Source organism: Trichomycterus rosablanca, chromosome 1, assembly GCF_030014385.1.
Source record: "Trichomycterus rosablanca isolate fTriRos1 chromosome 1, fTriRos1.hap1, whole genome shotgun sequence".
In the NCBI taxonomy this organism is placed as follows: domain Eukaryota; kingdom Metazoa; phylum Chordata; class Actinopteri; order Siluriformes; family Trichomycteridae; genus Trichomycterus; species Trichomycterus rosablanca.
In genome coordinates this window covers 40,041,806-40,056,476 of record NC_085988.1, presented here as the reverse complement: position 1 = coordinate 40,056,476, position 14,671 = coordinate 40,041,806, and the positions used below count along the sequence as shown (strand labels likewise).

At 39.1% G+C, this 14,671-nt stretch overlaps 2 protein-coding genes and 2 non-coding genes across 9 annotated transcripts in view; 3 read left to right on the top strand and 1 right to left on the bottom strand.

Annotated features, from left to right (window-relative positions):
- Positions 1-1,927: 1,927 nt before the first annotated feature.
- On the top strand, positions 1,928-7,968 carry zgc:114188 (40S ribosomal protein S17-like). Its single transcript, XM_063002851.1, has 5 exons — positions 1,928-2,021; positions 3,166-3,317; positions 4,616-4,721; positions 6,800-6,865; positions 7,846-7,968. Exons 1-5 carry the CDS (start codon positions 2,019-2,021, stop codon positions 7,921-7,923), a joined length of 405 nt encoding a protein of 134 aa, XP_062858921.1. The 5' UTR covers positions 1,928-2,018; the 3' UTR covers positions 7,924-7,968.
- Positions 6,490-6,615, top strand: LOC134325763 (small nucleolar RNA SNORA71). The gene has a single exon (XR_010014344.1). It is a non-coding gene; the product is annotated as a small nucleolar RNA SNORA71 (small nucleolar RNA).
- On the top strand, positions 6,910-7,035 carry LOC134325769 (small nucleolar RNA SNORA71). Its single transcript, XR_010014348.1, has one exon. It is a non-coding gene; the product is annotated as a small nucleolar RNA SNORA71 (small nucleolar RNA).
- Positions 7,969-10,297: 2,329 nt separating the features above from the next.
- srpk2 (SRSF protein kinase 2) overlaps positions 10,298-14,671 on the bottom strand; it is an 89,673-nt gene continuing 85,299 nt past the window's right edge. For all 6 annotated transcript variants that reach the window (XM_062992866.1, XM_062992858.1, XM_062992853.1 and 3 more), the window contains one exon: positions 10,298-13,279. In XM_062992866.1, the coding sequence (XP_062848936.1) occupies positions 13,095-13,279 (185 nt within the window). In that variant the 3' untranslated portion in view covers positions 10,298-13,094. The remainder of the gene's footprint in view (positions 13,280-14,671) is intronic.

Below are 14,671 nucleotides of genomic sequence, written 5' to 3'. Positions count from 1 at the left end.
TTTTAGCAAGCCATTTTCTTTGATTTTTAAATTTAGCTTTTAAAATGTAATCTGCTAAGTATTGAACATTTGCTGAGTATTAAATAAATATGTGAGTAAAATTTGCAATATTGTATGTATTTTATTAAATAAGCAAATATATGTATTTTTTCTCACTTTAACTTCCCTGAAGGCAGCACAGCTAACACTGGTGACAAAAAAAGGTGTTTAACTGTACTTAACTTTACAGTTTGAGTTGCTACTGTTGAAGTGCAACTGTTGTTTTAGATGTTAAATGTTATTAAGTTCTTTTTTCTATTTTGTGGTGACCCCCGACCCATCCATGCTTATAAAGAAACTGAGTCTTTTGTTATTACTTCATTTATATACAATGTGATAGCATTTCTTTCACCTGCCCATATTGGGGTGACCACATCGGATCACTTCCCAAAGCAAACCTTCTCCTTTTATTTGGGTTTGGGACCTGCACTGAGGGCACACTTACAAGTGTATTTCCTAATTCTAGGTCTTAATTTGCTTCTGTCCCAAGTTTTAATGAAATATCTTTTTAAAAAGTGCCTTATTTTTTAATTATGCATTTTACCTACTGTCTCAACTTTCAAGAGGTTTAAACATAAACACAAAAATAGATTTTTACTCACTTAATTACTAATCTAACTGACCACTATCAGAACATTGTAGTTCTCACAAAACTAGGCACCAGTATTACGGTGGTCAATGTCACACCAAGCAAGTTGTTGGAAGGTTACCATATAACTGTACAATGCACGACAATGTTTTCACAAGCCCCAAAGTGTTCGGCTTTCTTACTGCATTGTTTTAACGTTGCAAAGAAAAAAATGATTGTTTGAAACAGTGTTGTGACATTGTAGTTGTGTTTGCTGAGCACTTGAGAAAAAAGCTAAAGAAAAATTCCAGCCAAGTTTTTTTAATGTCTGTGCCTGTTAGCCTTGTGCCATGATTAGTATTGATAAATAGGTGTAATTTGACAGAGAAAATGTTAAGAATCCTAGTTCTAAAGCAGTTGTTGTTCTTAACCAGGGGCAGGGACCATTAGGGGGCATTAGTGAGCTCAGAGGAGGGTCTTGTTGCATTTTATTGAGAAAAGTAAAAATAATCAAATGTGTTGGGACAGGAAAACCAATAGGCTTTTAACATATGGCAAATCTCTTGTAATGTAATATAAACTACCGTAGCTGGCGGCACAGTGGCTCGGTGGGCAGCACTGTCGCCTCACAGCAAGAAGGTCCTGGGTTCGATCCCCAGGTAAAGCGGTCCAGGTCCTTTTTGTGTGTAGTTTGCACGTTCTCTCCATGTCTGTGTGGGTTTCCTCTGGGAGCTCCGGTTTCCTCCCACAGTCCGAAGACACGCAAGTGAGGCGAATTGGAGATACTAGATTGTCCATGACTGTGTTTGACATTAAAACTTGTGAACTGATGAATCTTGTGTAACGAGTAACTACCGTTTCTGTCATGAATTTAACTAGTGTGTAAAACATGACATTAAAATCCTAAATTAATTAATTAATTAATAACTACCTTAGCCATATCTTTGTGAATGGACAAATATTCGATTCAGTTGATGCACATGCTGTGGAAGTAGACCCAGTTGATGAAGCACAAGAAATAACCCACTATATATACAGCTATAATCAAAAAATATCAAGATATATCCCTTTATTATGAATTCATTGACTTTCCCATAAGCAAGGGCTTATAAACGTTTGTTTGAAAACATAACATTTTATAATCCTTGCTGAAAGCTTAAGAATGAAATCACAACCCGTGGCAAGGGGGTCAGAGATTTTTAAAAAACGTGTTTGGGTGTCTAAGAGTATAAAAGTTTAGAACCACTGAGCTGGAGTACTTTGTAGGAAGCAGTGCGCTATTTGAGACACAGCCACAGTGTTGCTGCTCCTCCTGACAGACGAGGGCAGTACGAACCCTCTCTCGGGTCTGTTCGTGCTTTAAACTTCCGGTGGAGCCCTTTCTGGCTCTCTTCGGCTTACCTGATCCAACATGGTGGGTACCAGAGGTTTTTACTGTTCGTAAAATCTATTGTAATCCTTATTTAAAATTCAGTCCAGAACACAATTCAGCTTCTCATAATGTAATCGAGTACTAAATGTGTGAGGATGTGTGCGAATTGGAACCGAGTCTGTGTTATTTTCGAGAGATTTTACTAAAACAATACTGTCGGTTCAGCAGGCGAGAGATTGCTCCGATACTCGGTTAGCTTGCTACCATGCTAACATGCGAATAAATTTGTTTAGAGTAAACAATAAAGAGAATTGCGCAGGAATATTGGTGTATAATGTATTAGTTTTATTTAGGTTAAAGTGATTGTTAATTTGTACGAGAGTTTTGCGGTAAACCAGCTTGGCTGTCTGAAGGAAGCTTCAACAGGACCTGCAAGCTAACGCAGCAACTAGCTATGTTATAGCTCTAATAAAGTAATGGGACTTCTTTGCCATACATGTTTGCTAGATAATTTTTTAACATTTAAAACTAATAACACGGCTTATACAAAGTCTTATTCAAATTTTACATACAAGTCCTTTAATTTCCTGTTGCTGCTGCGTGCAACCACTTGGATCTGAAATGACAAGCATTGTACCATGTCTGAAACAGTTCCTAAATCTGTTTCCAATTATTGAAAATTTTTACAATACTATTACCAGAGCTCAGTCTATATGATATTGGTCCAACATTGACATTGCACATGAATAGGGCTGTTGTAGCTTAGTGGTTAAGGTACTGGACTAGTACTCGAAAAGTTCAAGCCCCACCACTGCCAGGTTGTCACTGTTGGGCCCTTGAGCATAGGTCCTAATTGCTTAGACATTAGTGTCTCAGTGCAATTGGTCGCTTTGGATAAAATCGTCTGCTAAATGGCGAAAATGTAAATGTTAGTTCAGTCAAGAGGCTTTTTGAATGCTTTGGGTCCATGTTATCATGCAAGCTGTGCTGTCATTTAACTTAACAAATGTTTTCGTCAAAATAAAAATATGTGCAAAATATCCTGCAGTCAGATACCAAACTACTTACTAGTCAAAATAATGACAGTACGATAGTGGTTCAATTGTAACATTGTTTGCTATCATTTTGAACTTTAGATCTTGGCAAAATGGTCAATCTTATGTTTTTTTGTTTCTTTATTCTGTAGGGGCGCGTCAGGACTAAGACGGTAAAGAAGGCCGCACGGGTCATCATCGAGAAGTACTACACCCGCCTGGGCAATGACTTCCACACCAACAAGCGTGTGTGTGAGGAGATCGCCATCATTCCCAGCAAGAAGCTCCGTAACAAGATTGCTGGGTAAGAGACCTGCTAGTGGTCTTCACATGTTTCTTGTTAGGATTTTCTATAGCTTCATTTACAAGAAGGCCAAAAGTTACTATTTTTCCTGTTGAAATATGATCGTTGAGGACATAAAAATTACATCAGATTAAATGGGGATAATCATTTTGGTGTTATAATATTGAAAAGAAAAGAATCTACATTCAAATGAGCATACATGTGCATTTGTCTATCTTGGGGAGTTGGGGAGGGGGGGGGGGGGGGGGTAGTGTAGCCCAGCGTATGTGCTTATACAGTCTTCTGTTAATAGTAAGCACAATAGCATACAGATCCATGCAGTGCTTTTTGTGTATAGATGAGTATTTTAAAGTGGGTATGAGCTGGGACTGGTATGAAGTGATGATGTCAAAGAACATGAGAAATATGGGCTGATTTTCTAGTGAGTAGCTGGACAGGAGAATTATGTATGCAGTGCAGTTACATGTTTAAAAGGGGGACCAGGAAAAATGTAAATTACAATAATCTAAAGTGAAGTAATGCATGCATAGATCGAAAGCTGAGAAAAGCACACGATGGGCAGTGTTATGAAAGAGAGAAAAGGCATGGTGACTGAACTAATATGTTGTTGTATAAAAAAAGTGTAGTCAACGATTACTTAAGTTTCTAGCAGTAGTGCAGGGAGTCTCATACCACTCATGTTATGAGAAAGGTCCTTGGATTTGGCCAGAGCAACCTCTAGACCCTGTCATCACTTCTGTTTTATTACAATTTAACTTAAAAAAAAAAAATGTATGTCCTGTAAACAGTTAAACACATGTATATATGTGAAAACAGCAGTGGGGCAAGTACTAGAGTCATAAAAATAAAAATTTAAACCATTCCAGCGTATAGATGAATAAAAAAAAAACACCTAAACATTCCTGTGGCACATTACACACTGCACACTGGAAGCATAATGGAAATAAACTGGTGCCTTTCAGTACGGTAAAATTTGAACTAGTGCATGAGATGTCTATGTATGTATGATTCAAAAGGGGATTGAAATACAATATTGATTTAGAACGAATTGTTTAAGAGCTTGTTAAAGCTGATCTGCACTGCGATTTCATCCAATTTGGAGAACTGATTTGCAAGTGTACATTCACCTATGAGGTTGAACTTCATAGCTAGAAATGAATTTAGTCCTTTTGATTCTCCCATCCCTATGGAAAACTTCATATCTCTGCTTGAAAACATATTCTTGATTTGCCACACATCCTGTCCTGGCTGTAGATCATAGAGTATGTTGATGTTAAAAGCTCTGTTCATGTTTGTAGGTATGTGACCCATCTGATGAAGCGTATCCAGAGAGGGCCAGTCAGAGGCATCTCCATCAAGCTGCAGGAGGAGGAGCGTGAAAGGAGGGACAACTACGTCCCAGAGGTACACCTTAACCTTGTCTTTTATCCAGAAAGAAATCGAGCACTATCTGAACAAAAGTTGAATTTTTGTATACTAAGAGTATCTTGGGAGTAAAGAGTTCTTTTACCTTGCTTGGAATAAAGAGAGCAACTTGACCGGCCCTCTACATCTTAAAGCTTTGTTCCCAGCCATCAGCTCCCCATGGCCAGCAAGGGTTTGGCATGCATGGACTTTGTAAATGCAGGAATTGGCAGTGACTGTTACCTGAACAAATCAAACCTAACCTCTTACTTGATGCCAAGATAACCAAACTGAAGCTTTCTTATTTTGAGGCCATTATGTAAAGATCCAGTTAATTGAAAATACTAGGGATGTCCCGATCCGATCTCAAAGATCGGGATCGGGGCCGATCAAGGCATTTTTTAATTGATCGGAATCGGCTTTATTAAACCCGATCCTAATCCCGATCTTTTGTGTTACGTCAGCATGTCCGGTGTATGGAAATAGTTTAAACTGGAAGGTAAAACAAGTCCAACAGTGAAGTGTAACGTCTGTAATGCGAGCGCTTCACGAGCCGGTAGTAGCAGAGCTGCGTTCATTACTGTAGAATTTTACTGTTTATATGGTGTGTGAGTCATGGATCACACCGGTTTACGAAACAACGTAGTGATGCACTCGTTTAATAAAGAAATAAATGCACAGTATATTCACATATTGTCGGGAGCAGAACACTTTATTAACTTCTTCTGTTATGGTACCGAATAGCCGACAGTTGTGTCAAGCACGCTGTTTCATGTTCTATGGAAGCCCCAAAGGGTCAAAACACACTCACTTTGTGTACAAACGTTTATCAAACCATTGTCACGATACAAGCACTTTAAGAACTGGCTTTCCTTCATAACAAAAGAGCCTTTCCATTTTGTTTTGGTATTCAGGTTTTACTGTAATGCTTTTAAGTAACTTTTTATCTTATATTCAAGTTAAGCTGCTACACAGATTTCTGTTCATTTTTAGTGCATCATTGCATTAAACAATTTTTTTTTCTTTTAATGTAAAGTTTAAAGTAAAACTGTAATTATCTCACTCATTATGATTGATTTTGTAAAAATACAAAAACATTAAGCCAATAGTTTGGATGCAGCATTTTTCCCTTCAGCACTGCAGAGCTATTCAGTTGTTAAACATAAACACTGGATTAATGTGAATAACTATAATGTACTTGAAGTGTGCACTGTGTGAACAGTATTATCTAGTTCTTATCTAGACAATATCTAGAAAATACAAGTATCGGTTTGAGAATCGGTATCGGATCGGGATCAAAATTAATAATCATGATCGTATCGGGAGCAAAAAAACGTGATCGGGACATCCCTAGAAAATACAATAAGTTAAGGGAAAGAGCATGACCAGCAACAAGATGGATGGATAGATATTATGAATCCTCAGGACCCACACAGTAGACCCGGTGTAGTAGAGATACACTATCAATGTGGCTGCCGGTATTTAGAATCGACTTAATACTTAATGTCATGTTTTGTTTTGTTTTTTCACTTGCAAAATTCAGATAAAATAAAAGGCCACTTGAAGCACCAGCTCTTCCAGTAAAGTTTTATCAACAGAACTTACTTCTAAGCTTTTCATACCATAATTTGGCAGCCAAAGTCTATACTGCCAAGTCAATAAATTGGCAGCTTTTCATTTTTATGACAAATTTCATTTAAGCACCTATGTTTCATGTCATGTTTTTTACTGTTTAAAGTGTTTGTCGGTGTTGGAAACCCCCGACAGCCCCTGTGTCGAAAGTGACTGTGGTGTCTGGTTGCCAGGTCATTGATAATGCAGGGAGAGAAAATTGAAAGTCTTTCCCGTGTTTGCAGGATTGCTTGTTCCTGTTTAACCCTGAATCTTTCACACAATCAGTAGTATGTGTGTACAAATGGGATTGATTTCCTGATAGTTAAACAAAATCTTAATATCTGGAGTTAAATTCGTTTTGGTTTTAGAACATTTCATTTACATTTCTTTAGGATATTTATCAGTGCATTTTGTAGAACTATGCCAGCGATCTCTCTAAACTGGTGATCATTCTTTGTTTCCAGGTTTCTGCTCTGGACCAGGAGATCATTGAGGTCGATCCCGACACCAAGGAGATGCTCAAGCTTCTGGTACGTTTAATTCCTGTTAATAAACAAAAAGATGTACAGTGAGCCCCTGTATCGAAAGTGACTGTGGTGTCTGGTTGCCAGGTCATTGATACTACAGGGAGAGAGAATTGAAAGTCTTTCCCGTGTTTGCTAGACCACTTGTTCTGGTTAAACCCTGAATCTTTCAGACAATCTTTGAAAGATCATTAAATCTAAATTTATTGGTGTCCTTGGAATGTATTAATTTTGTAGTAGAGATTCTCAACTTCCACCTCCACAACAGTTACCACAAGATGAACCACAATGAAACAATACTAGTTTATCTTCAGCTGGTGACATATTGCTGTAATCAATTGTGCTAGCAATGCAGCATAAAGTACATGTGTGTAGTCTAGGCATATTCATGTTGAGGTTTTTGGCTTATTAACTGTTCTTTAGCAACTGCTTATTACTTTGAGCTCAGCCTGTGCTGCTTTATGCTCATGTTGATAGTTAAATTGTGTATTATTCAGCACTGTTTTGGATAGACTTAATATGCAAGTCCCATTGTCTCTCAAACTCTAAGCAGTGTGTGTTGATTTGCAAAGGAAACGTAAGACTTGATGCTTGTAGTTTAACTTATTATTTCTTATTCGTAGTTCAGAATTTGTCATTGACGTGTGATTAATTTGTTTGGTGAGGATTGTGCGTTTCCCTAGGTCCCATCTAAATGTCTGGGTTTATTTGTAAGAATGTACTTTAAATACATATTAACATGAGGCTAGTTCAGATGCTGTCTGAAGCTTTCATCATTTTTTGGGGATTGAGTGATTATTGCTTAGACTGACTGGCCCCACTTATTCCTATGTTTGTGGTAATTACAGAATGTACTAACTATTAAAAAGCATAAAATTAGCTCTTACAGTTTTCATTCAAGTCATGTTCTTGTTCCATGCGGATGTCATTATTTTAAATGTTTGTCACTTTGCATTTGAGGATTAACCTATTATTTGTTCTTATAGGACTTTGGCAGCCTTTCCAATCTGCAAGTCACCCAGCCAACAGTCGGCATGAACTTCAAAACTCCACGAGGAGTCTAGGTGTTTGTAATATATCTCGTAATAAAAACTGTGGAAAATAAGAAATGTGCAAGTCTTTTTGTTGGTCTTATTCAATGCTAATAAAGATTATACTAGTACTCTGGCTTATCCACAGAGAGCTTGTGGGGCTGCATGTTTTTATAATAGGTGTAGCTTGTTTGTTTGATATAAAAGCCTGTAGCTATTTTGAAAACACAGTATTCGTTAGAAGTCACCTATAGTTTATTTGCTCTGATTTGAATTAGTTGATGAGTTGGATCATTTTACACTTGACAGAAACAGAAAAATCCAAGAGCACCAAAATGCATCTTAACCCTCCAGGTCAGAACATTCACTCTGCTTATTGGTCAGATGTGGTCGAGGTTGGAGCTAGAAAGAAAATGCAGGAATAAGGTCGCCAAAGCTTATTTGACTCCCATCTTACCCTGTCCTGAACATTCTGCACCGTCACCTCAACCACCGGCATGTCCTCCCTCACCACATCCATCTATTCATCCACTTGTGCTCTCCCTCTAATAAACTTGCTCCTAACCCTGTCCATCCTTACCACTCCTATTGAGGATCGCAGCATTTTTAACTAACAGATGGGATAGTATCAGTTTTACCTTGTGTTCCCACTGAAAATGGGCTTTAGACGGTGCTCTCCACCCCCATCAAAGCACTAAGGGGATTAATGAGGGGAAAATGGTGTTTTCATTTGTCTAATACTTTCAGAGGCTTGCAGACTATATGCCAGGATACATTAAAGCTTGTGGTGGACCACTACTAATAATTTTTATGTTTTTTTGTTACTTTATTAAGATTTTAACTTAATGTTTTAGATTTTGGTTACGTTCTTCACAGGACAGGTAGTTACAGGTTACACATTCATCAGTTCAATGTAGTGTCTCAAACAGTCATGGACAATTCTGTATTTCCAGTTTGCCAAACTGGAAATACAGAATTGTACCCTGCAGATACAGTGGCCAATTAGTATCTGCTGCAGGCACTGCCAATTATGCCCGCTAGTGGCAACACAGTTTCGAACCAAAGAGTTCAGAAACTCAGGGCTGGTGTGCAAGTGGAATACAGTAATCCCTCGCTATATCACGCTTCGACTTTTGCGGCTTCACTCCATCGCGGATTTTATTTGCAAGCATGTCTAAATATAAATCGCAGATTTTTCGCTGGTTCGCGGATTTCTGCAGACAAGGGGTGTGTTCGAAAAACTAGCTCTCTCTCTACATAGTGATCCTGTGCGTGCTCCCGATAAGGAGGCTGTTCCAAATCCTAGATGCCTTAATATCCTCACTTCTTAACATTTCAACGTTATTTTCACTCCAAAACGAGGGAGCATCCGACGCTGCCTTAGTGATCAAGGCAATCCCAGAATTCATTGCGGGTCGGGCGCTCTTCTCTCGCAGAAAAATAAACATGGCTGACGGTGCGGACAAACGAATGGAGTTCTTTTCAAACGTAAATAAAATATTACTGATTTTTAATTTGTATAAACTTGTACCGAGTGTTTTTATTTGCAAGTTCAGGCTTGTCAGGAAATGTAACCCTTATCGTTACATGAAGGGAAATGTTATGTTGACGTTAGCATGCTGTGCTACCTCAATCCATTGGTTTTAATGACGAGATGCTAAATACTAAAGCCGATGGAATCGGGTTATAACAATAACCATATAAGCACATGGTTTTTACTTCGCGGATTTTCACCGAGGAGGGATTACTGTATCCCGCTGCACCACCTGGGCCTCAAAACTCATATTTTAATGCGAGTACTCCAGAACCCTAGTTTCAAAAGTTTTAAACAGCAAATTAAGACTTATTTTTCTTAATTAGTGGGTCTGGAAGCAGAATTACATCTTGGTCAGGGCACCAAATCATCATCACAGGACGTCTCATATCAACATATTTTTTTACCTAGATTTCGATTTAGAGCAGGATTTGGTGCTGTGCAGCACCACCATAAAGACAAAATGCTAACACAAATTCATTTTCCTTGGAAAAAGTCTAATCACACCTCAATGCATCTCTGGGCATTACACACATGTGCACTCACTCACACTTAGGGGCAATTGAAAGTATTGATTTATTGGTTGACTGATTGATTGAATGAGTAGGAGGTGACCAAAGAGGCTTAAGGAAACCTATACAGACTATTGCACAGGATCTTACAGGCAATAACCAATAGTAATAAATAAAAGCAAGTTCCTGTGCGATACCCATTCTACCAACTGTGCCGCCATACTGCCCACACGACATCAACATTTACGCCTAAATAATACAATGAATGAATACTTATATTAATAACAACACAACTAAATTATTGGTTGAATCAATTGAAAGCGTAATACAAAGAGTTGAATGGTCAACTACAAGAAAAATAAACTTTTAATTTAGAACTTTATTAAATCTTTTGATGAAAAACAGACAATAAGAGCCGTTACTCTGTCAACATCAGGAAGAACAGTCAGCATGGCTAAGTGAGAGATCGGGAGCTTTTGGTGCAAAACTTCTTCACTATTATTGCAAAACATGTCAAATCAAATTTGACTGTGAATTTGATCACTAACCCACTAGTCCATACTGAGCAGCACTGGTCACTGTAATAATGAAGAGAGATGGCAACCAAATTAAAAAAGAACTAATGGCAATAATAGTAATTATAATTATAGAAGAATTACGAAAAGAAATTTCTCTAAACTGACAAAACACAACCACCTCAGTAATAAGACAAAATTCAGTCACGGTCACAACATCAGAAGTTCTGTATGTTTAAATATTGTTTTAAAAAATAGTTTACCATCTAATTATACTTGTTTTTTTATTGCGAAAATAGGTGATAAGAGATGGAGCTGGAAGGTGAAAGGTGAAAGAGGTCGAGCAAACTGCAGGGTGTGTGTGTTTGTGCGCAGTACAACGATGCTCCTTCCTCCCCCAGGCTGCATTTCTGCTTTACATTGGTTTGGATGCTGTTGCTGCTCTCTGCACTGATCATTATCCCTGAACAAACGAACGCATAAACACAAGAGCATCTGCAGTCTTACTCCTTGTCCATTTGGGATGTACAGACTGGTCGCCTGATTATCACTGCTGAAAATTTGTCGAGTTTTGTAATGGTAGGAAGCATACATGAGCCAGAGACAGTAGGTGGAATGCTTACAGTGTCAAAAACAACGTATAGTTTCAACCAGAATCGTTGACACAGAGATGTCTGGTTTCAAGCTTTTTTCTAAGAGCAGAGTGAACGAAACAAAGGTAGTAGAGCAATTCTGACAAATTAAATATGTGTACTTGTTTGTCCTCTGCATCTCCATGCATACAGTCTGGAGAAGAGTTGTGGATTTTGGAGGTCACTTTACACACATTACAGAGTTCTCTTGTGAAATCCAGAGGCAGCGAGGGTGTCTCTTTGTGCAGTTCAGGAGTCTCCTGTGGGTCTACAGGGCCTGGAGAGCGGCATGCAGCTCTGGGTGTGTGTAGACGCTGAGGTGATGCTGAAGTTTGGGGCTAAGGAAGGATTGTAAACAGTTCTGTGGCAGGCCCTTGGCTCAGGGAGTGCCGTTTCTAGGGGGTGAGACAGAGGCTGATGGAGAGAGTGGAGAGAGAGCAAATCCTGTTCCTACCAGTCCATCAGAAACAATAACAGCTATAATACTGACACACATACACCTAGATCATATTCAGATCCACCACACCAATAAATCAAGGTTTTTCTGAGCCAGTTATTGGTGGAATACGCAGGCATGTAAACACAGTTGATGACATTTCAAAAACATTTAGAAAAGCTTTGCACATGGCACAAGACACAATTTTGGCCATAACCTGTATGATTAACCTGCTTAATTTAATACTAAATTGTGAATGTACCCCTGAATGTACCCCTGAACAAGTCATTCAAATTCATTAGAACTATAAATAATAATAAGTACATAATAAATTGTCCATTATTTATTCTTTTATTTATCTTCAGTAGCCAAACATCTCAATAAATGTACATTCTCTGCGAGACAGATTTTATTGAAATATACAGAACTGCCACCACTTTGGCTGTGTCCCAAATATCCTACAACTGTACTAAATAAGTTAAATCACGCACTATGAATGATTTTATTTATATACTAATGCTTTGTTCAGTAATCTTTCTTGCACTGGTCACGGTTAAAAACGATTGGAATTTTAGTTTTGTAGTCTTAATTTACATTGCATGTTCAGCCAAACCTCGAAATATACCATACTCATTTTAAATTATGTAACATTATCACCAATCCAAGTGCCAATCCATTGCCAGGCATCACACACCTATTTATTTATTCTCATACTCACTTCCACCTTGGACATTTTTTTAAGTGTCGAGTTCACGGCTTCTCCTGCCAAGTGTCATGTTTGAAATGGTGGCAGCAAAGCAAAGTGCCTGGACGAAGACCACATGGCAGTGGATCATAACTCCTTACAGACTGTGACCAGAGGTGAGGTTTGAATGCAGGTCCCCAGGACCATGCTGCCAGTCCTAAAACAGACATGGAAATGTTCTTTTACGTATGGTCACTAAAGTTTAGGTGTGCAGGTGCTCAGGTCAGGTGTCACAGCAGTCGAATATACTATTCCACTGCTGCCGGGCCTCAGATTCTCACCTCTGTGTGGTGGAGGAATATGGAGAAAGCAGCATGTCTTTCACACATCTTGAGGCTTTCTGTACAGTAAGAGTCCACTTGCTGACCAGAGTAAAAGTATGGTTGGTGGTTTTAAATGTTGGAGGATTTGCTAGTGCACTTACTTTTTACCCAAAAGACAACTTGATACACTTTTACCAGACTTAAATCTAAGTGTTTAGTGCCTGTCACAAAACTGAACATTAAAGAAAGGGCAATATTAGTTCAGGGGTACTTCAAACTCTTTGCAACACCACAGACATTTCTTACTGTGGTTGATAAAGTTACTTTTAATTTCAGCCTTAAATTATCTGCATGTGGTGATGTTATTTATGTGTGTGGGAGCAATAAAGACTCATAAATATAGACTTTCAGTTGTACAAGCTCACACCAAGATCATTCCTCTTACACTCTACATCAGCTCTCTCCACTCCCCCATCTCTCTTTTTATTCCCTCTTCCTCCCCCCAGGCTGAGAACAGAGTGCAGTCCTGAAGGCTGCCACTGGGGGGTGAAGATGAGTAAAAAGGTGCTAAGAGCTGAGCCAGGGATGATTGAGGCTGTCTCTTGCAGAGGCGCGTTTTTCTGGAACCATCTCCAACATGGGCAGCAGGAAGTTTGTAAAGTGACCAGCGTCCTCAGGTGACCAGCCGTACTTCTCCACCAGCACGTCGAATAGAGACCACGGCTTCAATTTCGTAATGTGTCGCAACTCACCTACGGCACAAAACGGAGACAAAACTCGAGTCAGAACTGTCAGAAATCAATCTAAGTGGACTTTTTAAAATTACCTGGTATAAATGCAGTTTCTTGCATTAACTACTTACTCTCAACATCCTTCGTTTTAACTTCTTCAAATCACAGTCACATTTATGCTGGCCGTTTTGCTTTAAATAAATGTTAGCAACAGAGCTAATGGTAACAATAATATATTGATAAACTGAGATATTTCATTAATAGGCCACATCCTAATGCACAATTATTTTACTGTTCTTCAATGGTCAGGACTCTCCCAGGACCACCACAGAGCAGGTATTATTTGGGTGGTGGATGATTCTCAGCACTGCAGTGACACTGACATGGTGGTGGTGTGTTAGTGTGTTGTGCTGGTATGAGTGGATCAGACACAGCAGCGCAGAGTTTTTAAACACCTCACTGTCACTGCTGGACTGAGAATAGTCCACCAACCAAAAATATATCCAGCTAACAGCGCCCAGTGGGCAGCGTCCTGTGACCACTGATGAAGGTCTAGAAGATGACCAACTCAAACAGCAGCAATAGATGAACGATCATCTCTGACTTTACATCTACAAGGTGGACCAACTAGGTAGGAGTGTCTAATAGAGTGGACAGTGAGTGGACACGGTATTTAAAAACTCCAGCAGCGCTGCTGTGTCTGATCCACTCATACCAGCACAACACACACTAACACACCACCACCATGTCAGTGTCACTGCAATGCTGAGAATCATCCACCACCTAAATAATACCTGCTCTGTGGTGTCCTTTGGGGGTCATGATCATTGAAGAACAGGGTGAAAGCAGGTAAAAAAGTATGTAGAGAAACAGATGGACTACAGTCAGTAAAGAACTACAAAGTGCTTCTATATGGTAAGTGGAGCTGAAAAAATGGACAGTGAGCGTAGAAACAAGGAAGTGGTTTTATTGTTATGGCTGATCAGTGTATGTCCAGTGAGTACAGCAGAAAACTGACATGCACTATGATTACACCATGTCATTAAGTAATTATGACAATGCTAGCATGATGCTTTTCCATTGTTTGGTTGTCTGTTTACAAATGTGTATTTGTATATTGTGCCATTATAATATATATGGGTGGCACTGTGGCTCAGTGGGTGGCACTGTCGCCTTACAGCAGGAAGGTCCTGAGTTCGATTCTTAGGCAAAGCGGTGGTGTTCATGTTCTCCCAGTATCTGTGTGGGTTTCCTCCAGGAGCTCTGGTTACCTCCCACAGTCCAAAAGAGTCAGCTTAATTTGAGATACAAAATTGCCCTGAGTGTGTGTGAAGTGTGTTTGACCTGTGATAGACTGGCGTTTCCTACCTTTCGCCCAGTGAAATAGACCCAATAGAAGCGGTGGTAAAACAA